This window comes from Amphiura filiformis, unplaced genomic scaffold (assembly GCF_039555335.1).
Source record: "Amphiura filiformis unplaced genomic scaffold, Afil_fr2py scaffold_37, whole genome shotgun sequence".
In the NCBI taxonomy this organism is placed as follows: domain Eukaryota; kingdom Metazoa; phylum Echinodermata; class Ophiuroidea; order Amphilepidida; family Amphiuridae; genus Amphiura; species Amphiura filiformis.
The window spans coordinates 367,613-377,943 of NW_027305501.1; the positions used below are offsets into that span (position 1 = coordinate 367,613).

At 37.7% G+C, this 10,331-nt stretch overlaps 1 protein-coding gene across 2 annotated transcripts; it reads right to left on the reverse strand.

Moving 5' to 3' along the window:
• Positions 1-749: 749 nt before the first annotated feature.
• Positions 750-8,803, reverse strand: LOC140144043 (glycine receptor subunit alphaZ1-like). 2 transcript variants are annotated; one of them, XM_072165868.1, is made up of 4 exons: positions 8,707-8,803; positions 8,329-8,558; positions 5,463-5,564; positions 750-1,286 (listed from the first exon to the last, which is right to left on the reverse strand). In XM_072165868.1, exons 1-4 carry the CDS (start codon positions 8,714-8,716, stop codon positions 1,050-1,052), a joined length of 579 nt encoding a protein of 192 aa, XP_072021969.1. In that variant the 5' UTR covers positions 8,717-8,803; the 3' UTR covers positions 750-1,049. The 2 variants fall into 2 exon arrangements, with proteins under 2 accessions (XP_072021969.1, XP_072021968.1); XM_072165867.1 differs by having other exon boundaries at positions 750-1,289.
• Between the last annotated feature and the right edge of the window lie 1,528 nt (positions 8,804-10,331).

The window sequence follows — 10,331 nt, forward strand, 5'->3', positions numbered from 1 at the left end:
TTTGAATACAATGTAAAAACTCTTTATTGTATAATGTTGTAAAAGTTCAGCGCTTGTACTAATAAAATTGTATTCATAAAACTGGCCTCAAAAAGAAACTTATAATTTTTCACAAGTCCATAAAATGAACTAAACTTGCACACAGGATTACTTCAATACTCTACTCTAAACACTGGTCGGTAACCAAACAGTTGTCCAACTTACACAACAGCAAAATGCACTGACATAGAACAGCTTCCTGGACCACATTCACAGCCAAATATTTGGCACCTAACGCAAGAAATCTGTGAGTAAGTGGAGTAATGTGGAACAAGACCTGTTTCTTGTAGGAAGTGTGTGAAAAGTAGAAGTAGCCCCGTTCAACACTATTCCATTTATTCTTTGGAAATAATCACCCGTGTAAAGATCTTGTACGCATTCTCACAAATTTCCTTTGCTGGGTGGCAATTATTTGCCTGTGAATGTGGTCCACGAGGCTGTTCCGTGTCAGTGCATTTTGCTGTTGTGTCAGCTGGATAGCTGCTTGGTTACTGACATGTGCTTAGAATAGAGTATTGAAGTAATCCTGTGTGTAATTTTTGTTCATTTTTATTAACAGGATTTTAAGATGTGACATTGTTAAAAATTATAAGTTTCTTTATGAGGCCAGTTTTTTACTGACTTTTTTGTTTAGAATGGTTTCATAATTTGCGAATGTCGTTCATTTTCTTATTTGTTCATGATCATGTTCTAATTAAAAATACAGGCGTAATTCTATTCAATAAACTGTAGATTACATAAAAAGTGGGTAATGGTGAATCCAACGGACAAGGACACAAAACACATCAAGGATCAATAAATGATACAAGAGGATACCTTGAATATGAACAACAGGAAAGAAAAAAGCAAGGTACACCAACTTGATGTGAGGAAACAAATAGATTACATGTTTGTACGAATCCACACCTCTCTTTACGAATCCACACTTAACTGTAGATTCGTGCAGAAAAGTGTTGATTCGTAGAAAATAATCTACAGTTTATTGAATAGACTGACGTCATAGCAATGGTTTAAAAAATCACATAAAACGTCCAGTAATATGCATTAAACGCAAGAAACGCCAAAGCAAACAACACTCTTGCTAATTTATCCATGTGCTCGGCACTAAATCCTGTATACTCCGATTTCGATGGTCCGTTTGTCAATTCCTTTGCGTGTGCTCCGCTGTTCTCATTTGCTGATGGGCTGGTGCTGTCGTTCGTGCAGAGGCTGTCGTCGGGTTTTAACTTTGATGCATCATTAGATTTCTTCTGGAAAAGATGACAAAAATAATAATTTAATGATTACATTAAATGTATAGGTGTAAAATTAATGATTGTTACGTTACCCTTAACTGAATTCCTATGATTTTTGACAGATTTTAAAGTCTTTATATTCAGTGATACCAGCGAAAGTGTTTGGAAAAAAAATGTGTATAAATTGCCTAAAAGCAAAAGATAAGTCATTAAAATTATCATTAGGTATTTTGAAATGAGGAAAACATCAGTATTGACAAAGTTGACGCCCATTCAAATGTACATGTAGCTAATTTGTCTACTATAGAGAAATACAGATTCATATAAAAAGTCTTCTTTGTCTTTACACACAGGTTTTCGCCATAACAACTATAATAGTGTAGTCAAAAAAATCAATTCCGTGACCATTCTCTGGCTAGTAAGGTTTTACGATTGATTTGACTTCTATGGACTATTTAGAAAAAAATTAGCCCCCATGTCCCTCGCGAAAATCCCGGCATTTTTCGCTAGAGGGCAAAATCCAAAATGGCCGCCGCCACCATTTTGAAAAATTAAGTTTTGAACCAGAGCACCTATAATCATGTAGAAAGACACTTTTTCGGGTATGTCGAGCACAAGGATTCCGATTCTGACATTAATTTGACATTACGGCATCATTTTCACCCATAAATCCAAGATGGTGGCCGGCACCATCTTGAAAAATTTCGTTCTAAAATCGTGTACAAAGACACTTTTTTGGATAAATCGACCACAAGGATATCTGACATTACTTTGACATTACGTCCTCATTTTTACCCAGAAATCCAAGATGGCGGCCGCTGGTGCCATCTTGAGAAAAATAAGTTTTGAACCAGAGTACCTAAAATCGTGTACAAAGACACTTTTTCAGGTAGGTCGACCCCAAGAAATCCGAATCTGACATTAATTTGACGTTATAACATAAATTTTGCCCAGAAATCCAAGGTGGCCCCCAATTGGTAGAGCGTAAATGTAATTCTTGAGTGGGAGCAGGAGCATAAGTGTGTCATTTCCGCCTTATTTGGGGTTTATGTCCCTTATCTGGGGGGTTAAACTGCTTTATCTTGAGTTTACATTACTTTTCTAGGGATAAGGCGCCTTATCTGTGGTTTAGACAGCCTTATCCGGGGTTTACTTTCCTTACCGGTGGCTAAGATGCCTTCAAACCTTAGCATATCGCAGTCGAAACCCAGATAAGGCATCTAAACCCCAGATAATGCGCCGGAACCCAGATAAGGGACGTAGACCCCAGATAAAGCAGTCTAAACCCCAAATAAGGCGCCTTAACTCTAGATAAGGGTCGTAAACCCCAGATAAGGGTCGTAAACCCCAGATAAGGCACCTAAACCCAAGGTAAGGCGCCCTAACCCCAGATAAGAGACGTAAACTCGGATATGGCAGTCTAAACCCCAGATAAGGCGCCGTAACCCCCGATAAGGGACGTAGACCTCAGATAAAGCAGTCCCAACCCCAAATAAGGCGCCTTAACCCTAAATAAGGAACATAAACCTAGGATAAGAGAAGTACACCCCAAATAGGCAGTCTAAATCCCAGATAAGACGCTTTAACCCCAGATAAGGCATCTAAACCCCAGATAAGGCGCCTTAACTTCAGATGGGGGACGTAAACCTAGGATAACACAGTCTAAGCCCCAGATAAGGCATCTAAACCCCATATAAGGCGCCTTAACCCCAGCTAAGAGACGTAAGCCCAGATAAAGCAGTCTAACCCCCAGATTAGGCGCCTTCCATCAGATAAGGAACGTAAACTCCAGATAAGGCATCTAAACCCCAGATAAGGGACGTTAACCCCAGATAAAGCTGAAATGATATACCTAATGCTTCCATATCCATTAATATTTCATAATTAGCCAAAAAAGGGAGTTAATTCGTGATCCTAGGTGCTCCCACTCAAAAATTACATTTACGCGCTACCAAATGGGGGCCATCTTGGATTTCTGGGCAAAAATTATGTTATAACGTCAAATTAATGTCAGATTCGGATTTCTTGGGGTCGACTTACCCGAAAAAGTGTCTTTGTACACGATTTTAGGTACTCTGGTTCAAAACTTATTTTTTCAAAATGGCACCGGCGGCCGCCATCTTGGATTTCTGGGTAAAAATGAGGTCGTAATGTCAAAGTAATGTCAGATTTGAAATCCTTGTGGTCGATTTATCCAAAAAAGTGTCTTTTTGTACACGATTTTAGGTCCTCTGATTCAAAACTAAATTTTTCAAGATGGTGCCGGCCACCATCTTAGATTTCTGGGTAAAAATGATGCCGCAATGTCAAACTAATGTCAGAATCGGAATCCTTGTGCTCGACATACCCGAAAAAGTATCTTTCTACATGATTATAGGTGCTCTGGTTCAAAACTTAATTTTTCAAAATGGTGGCGGCGGCCATTTTGGATTTTGGCCTCTAGCGAAAAATGCCGGGATTTTCGCGAGGACATGGGGCTAATTTTTTCTAAATAGTCCATAGAAGTCAAATCAATCGTCAAACCTTACTAGCCAGAGAATGGTCACGGAATTGAGGTTTTTGACTACACTACTAGTAGGCTATGTTAGACGTCTACTAATAAAGTTGCCAAAATCTTAATTTTACGATACCCCGGATGACCAATTCACTGAATAGCCTTTAACCAAATCACGAATACTTTTTATTCGTTGTATAATCTTTACGATTGGTTTCTGTTGGCGGTGAGTGGTCCGAAATTTTTACACGAGTTTTATACCTAATTACATGAAAGCTCAAACATTCTTATTCAGTTTTAAGTGGAGCTATTAAAGTCCACAGCCTTGTTGATTTTTGCGAGTCTGAAGTCTTTAAAGGGTGTCTTCGGCAATCACAACACTATGCCTTATATGATAGAAAATTTATTATCAAACACGAATCATGTGGTTTTAATTTAAACAAACTCATATTGACCATAAAAACGAATTAATACAGCTGTCTCTCAACACGCGATATTCAAAATTCCCGAGTGCCAAAATTGTCGAGTGCAATGACGTCCCAGTAATACAATGAAGGTTGACAACAATCGAGCACAAATAACCACGACGTCATTGCACTCGACAATTTCGGCGCGGGAATTTTGAATATCGCGTGTTGAGAGCCGGGTGTTTTTATTCAATTTTATGGTCAATATGAGCTTGTTTTAAATAAAACCATGCGAGTCGTGCTTGATAATTATTTTCCTTACATATAAGGCATAATGTTGTGATTGCCGGAGTCATCCTTTAAAAAGTGTCACAAATACTGCGACATTCAAATTTTACGCGCCACGGGGGGCATGGAGGGTGCAAATACCCCCAATCAGAACTCTTGCCCCCCCCAGTAAAACCCAAAATTACAAAAATTCCACTTTTTACGGCATTTTTGCCCAAAATTTGTTGATTTTGCCCCCTGAAATTCACTTTGCCCCCTAATGCCCCGCGAAAAAAATTCCTGGCTCCGCCACTGCTTTTGACATTGAAGATTTTGGTTTATATCGGACACTGCATGTACATCGATCGTAGAACTTCATTCTGAAATGTCTTACATCGATCATAGACCTTCATTCTGAAAATGTCTTACATCAGGTACATCGATCGTAGACCTTCATTCTGAAATGTCTATGATCGATCGTACACCTTCATTCTGAAATGCCTTACATCGATCGTAGACCTTCATACTGAAATGTCTTGCCCTTTCGACCCATACCTATATCTATGAGTGGAAAACCCTGGCAAAGCATTATTTGAACGTTGGCTAATGTGTTTATTAGCACTACTAGCTAAAACAGCAGGGGAAGCTGCAATGATGAGGCATTTCTTAAGATTCAATATCCAGATAATTTGTTTGCACATTGGATAGTTTGACATTTTATTTTCATCTTCCATTTCTGGTCAATTGATTTCAATAATATCATTTTTATTTTGAACTTGGGCGTACCGGGGCTACCGAGCTGGGGAGGGGGCAAAATTTCAAACCGTCCCGCTGATCCGCTACTAAAATAACTCTACTGGGTCAAATGCACGTGAAAATATTAACGATAAAATGGGCCGAGATTTATAGGACAATTGTACCTTGGTCAATTTTGTCCCCCGGTATTTCGAGCCGGGAAACTTCCCTCTTCCCCCTCCCCGATCGGTATGCCTCTGATTTTGAACAAAAGAAATACTGTACCATTTTCCTGTCCTGAAGTACGATAAGATAGTTAGTCATGGCATATTCTATCAGCGAGAGGAAAACGAAGATAAGACACGCGGCCATCCATATATCTATAGCCTGTAGGAAAAATCAGACATATTGTGGACATGTCCTTAAAAACCCTTTACCCCCGAATAGCCAGTATCGGGGTATATCATTTTCTTTCCCTGATCTTATTTTCACATACCACTGTCAGCAGCAGAATGGTAAGGGTTATTATTATTGGTTGGAGCTCTCCCCTGTTGACGATGGTATATGAAAATAAGATCAGGGAAATTCGGCAAACATATAACGTTTTAAACGGGTTATATGTTTGGTAAAAACGTTTTAATAACATTAAATGTTGGGTTATATAAAGGTTCCGGGTTTTTAAAACGTTTTGTGTGAAAACATATACAACAACATTTTTAAAATGTCAAAATGTAACGTTATTGCTTTGGCCAAATATTTCGTCTGCATAAAAGTAACAATATATCAGAATATTTTGCAGTAAGTTTTCAAAAATGTATTTGAATGTTTTGAAAATGTTATATACCCTATACCCCACATTTAAACGTTTTATGGCAACCGTTTATAAACCTTTTGTGAATAAAGTCACGTTTTGTGTTTGCTGGAGAGATTAAAATTGAAAGGAGACATATCTGACTGTAAAAGCTAACATTTTTAGAAAAGAAATTGATACTAATTTATTTTTATAGAAATGTTACAATATAACTTTAAGGGATGGGGTATGAACGTTTGGACAGTATTTATTGTGGGACATTAGAGCACATCAGACATATCGAATTGCATTCTGAATACGAAGAATGTCCTTCTGATATCAAATAATTTTGATTTTTTGAAATTCGCAATGTAATACACATTTTATGGCAAATCATTAAAATTGATATTTTGATATTTAACAATACTCGAAGTAAACTTTATAAATCTGATGATTTCTACCTAAAGTGTATGTAGGTGGGATGAAAAGCCGACGATCAATTGAAAAATTTAACCTTTCGTATTGAAGATATGGATTTTTTTCCCAAAACACCAAAACAAATTAGGTCTTTTTGGGACAAAATCCATATCTTCAATGTGAAAGGTCAAAATTTTCAATTGATCGTCGGCTTTTCCTCCCAGCTACATACACTTTAAGACTATGTCATTAAATGTATAAAATTTACTTCGAGGACTGTTATATCTCCAAAATGTGAAAAATATCAAATTTTAATAATTTGTCATAAAATTTGTTTTATATCGTGAATTTCATAAAATGAAAATTATTTGATATCATAAAGACATGCTTCGTATTCAGAATGCAATTCGATACGTCTGAGGTGCTCTCATGTCCCACAAAAAATACTGTCGAAACGCAATAAACGCTCATTCTAGATCCCTTAATTTAGCGCTCTGCACTATTCATACTATTTTTATACTTTTGCACGGAGGGGGTGGGGGGGGCGTACGATCCTGACCGCGTCTGTTATGGCATTTAATTGTTGTTTGGCAGATAAATGATAATTTAAGTATTACACTGATGCAATAAAGTCTAAAACACGATGCCTTATAATACTGACAGTAGGCCTACCTCTGTATCTGGATGATTAACAGAGAATGCCCATGAATTGATAATTTAATGTGGCCGGCAACATTAACGTTTGTTTATAAAAAAAAAAAGGACAATGATTTCTAATTTTGATGTTCGCATACTGCCGATCGTCAGATTGTCAGGAAAGTAATTACAATGGATTCAGGCGATTCAGTGCCGAGCGCAAGTAGCAACTAACTATATTATATAAGGCAAAATCGGATTTCCATAGCAAAAAAAAATCGTTGAACGTCGACCTCTATAGTCAATACACACCAATCCGACTAAGCCATTACTGTGGTGTTCCCGACGTAAAACTGCGGTGTCCCAAGGTCGGGGTTACACCAATTACTTGTTAGTATGCTATACAGAACTGTACACAACAGTGATTTTCAATACACGATCATGAATTGATTGAACAAATTAAATCTACCGCACTCTGTGGTTCCGTTAATAGAGGGCCAAATACAGTAAAAGCTTCTCGGATTGGTGTATAAGATCAATGGGACGTTTTCTAATTATCGTTGATTCGTCAGTATGTGGGAATGACAAAGAAAGGTGTTCGCATTATTTTTGTTCAATGATCGTGTCCGTCGTATAGACCTTTTTCCCTCTTTCCCATCATGCACTATTCCAGGGGGGTATGAGTGTCGCAAAATACATCATCTCCCCGGGGGAGTACAGAGTTATGTTCATCACATTCTGGAATACGGACATTTCGGCTGGTGCCTTCATCACAAAAAAGGAATCCCCGATAGTCACGATAATGGCGCCCGATCACTAATACCTTTCGGGGGCAAAAAACAACATTTCTATGCCTTATGGACATGGTGTCGTCGCCAAAAAAAGTTTCCTGTTATTGAAACCTAACTTTGTATACATTTTATAGACATAATGGTGAAAAACTGATGACGGGACACGCAGTGATATTTTACCGGCGTCCGTTTCACTTTTTTTCGGAGATGAAAATAAAATGTAAACACAATCTCTTACACAGATGTTCTGCATCGCTCCGTAACTGCATCACTCGTGTATTCAATAATTGCATAATTAGTAACATCGATGGCCTTTACGATAATCCGCTTATATGGAATCAGTATGCCCATATTAAGACAAAATAATTGCAAAAGCCTGGCAAAGACCATCGGATGCACACGATCTATGAGGTTAATGAACTACGTCATACCCCCCTGGAATAGTGCATTGTGGGATAGAGGGAAAAAGGTCTATAGATGGTTTGTCTTTAGTTGGACTATCATCGCCTAGGCTTACCTTCGCCCCTGTGGCATCAGGAAAAGAATCCTGCATAGAAGCCGTCATAGTGGTAGCCGTCAGGACTGTTGTGATCCCTAGAGTGATCCGAGCTGGCGCCGCGTGAGCATCAATCCAGAAAGACATCCAAGATATTGTGACCAGGAGTATGCTTGGGATGTAAACTGTAAGGATATAGGCCTGAAGGTGCCGCTTAAAGGTGAAGGTGATCGCTGCACCCGACCAAGTATCTATAAAGATGTATACAGCAGTTACTTATTTATATATTTTTATTTATTTATTTTTTATTTGACAGAGGCGTAATGGCACAACTCCCTTGAAAATGGCAGGTAAAGCGTTTTTAAAGAAAATAATACTAAATGCTACCACCACACTTACTGTTTGTCATTATCTCAAATTGCAAGTAGTATGTTTTAGTTGACACATTTGTCAGGTCATATCGAGCCACTATTATATTGGGATGGACTGCTACACTGCTATCAGTAATATCGAGCAAAATATCCAACGAAGAATATGCAACTGCAAAAAAAAAATAATATTCGATATATTATTTTTGTAATCATTTGTATTGATCTCTTAATGTACACAATTATGTAAATTTGCATTCGTTGTGATCATGCACATCTATTCAGCGTAGAAGTGATGATGTAACAGGATTAACTACCATTGCAATTCAGCATCGAAGTGGTTACGTAATTCTCTTGGTTACCGGATCACGCTTTTTTGGTATGCCTTCGAGTGCCATATACTTTGTGTGGTGATCGTTTCGATCGTGGTTCATTACTCAAGAGCGTGATCCCGTTGACATAGTAACATTACGTAACTTTGATACTGAATAGATGAATACAGTTTTTGAATATATCGCTACAAGCAGGTCGCCCGTGTCTGCAATCATAGATTAAATACAATACCGCTCTTTTCAAAGACAGGTGCGAGTGATCAGCATGATAAGATCCAGGTCTTTATCCCTGTTCTTTGACATCTATAGTTCAATGCATAGGTACCGCGTGAACGTTATAGTGCAGGGCGATGTATTCAAAAATTATCCAGTTACATCTTCACTTCTACGGCGAATGGAAAACTTACAACTAAACATGTGAATGGAACACGTCTGTGTGTCAAATGGAAATCGTTGTAGTAGCATACGGCACACAGTTGTCAAAGAAACTCTAGAATAAAAAAAAGTACCAAACGGTTATAACAGGTTTTATATAAAATTATATATGAGCAGCATGTACAAATTATGCTACAAAACAGAATTAATTAATTATTAATAGAGACATTGCGATGTTCCAAACGCAGCACGTGGAACGTACGTTTTTACGTACGTTAATACGGTGTTAAATATTGCTAGTCTCGATTCCAAACTGGATTGTGCTCATTTGTCACGAAGGAGAACGAGTCAGCTGGAATGAAAGACTATAACATTTGATCTAATCTAATCTAGGTTGATAGAGGGCATAGTGATTGACACAATAACAGTAAGCTGAGTCTCTGCTTAATTCAAACAGGCCGCTTTTGATTTTGACTAAAATTTTGACCTACATGCTGATTAAACTTAATTGTTTTTTTGTGCTCCACAAATATTATAGTTGCCCAAAAACATATATTTTGGTAGATTAAAGATCACTACATCCATACATCATGACTTTACTTTCAAAATGAGACTTTTCGTCCTGAAAATTGGGCGCGTTACATGGACTTAGACATGAGGTAAAATCAACGTAGCATCTGCGTTTTATTCTACGTTGGAATCCAAAACACACATTTCAATGGGCAATCTCTGCGTATGAATATTGCGTTTAAATTTGGTCCATTTTTAACACATCGCTGTACCTTTATTATAATGATTTGTTACAAACAAAAAGGATCATAATAATAATTAGACTTTCCTTCGTATGTGCATTATCTTTGACTGTCTTTAACATATTGTGAAATGGACAAATTTTGTGCATTTTCAACGATGTATCTACGTCGATTTCGCACGTGGAATATCTTCAAAA

Coding starts and splice junctions, on each gene's coding strand:
- LOC140144043 (XM_072165867.1), bottom strand. Junction 5,565..8,328: donor CTGATGCCACAGGGGCGAAG/GTAAGCCTAGGC, acceptor TTTTTCCTACAG/GCTATAGATATATGGATGGC. Junction 1,290..5,462: donor TACTTCAGGACAGGAAAATG/GTACAGTATTTC, acceptor CATCTTTTCCAG/AAGAAATCTAATGATGCATC.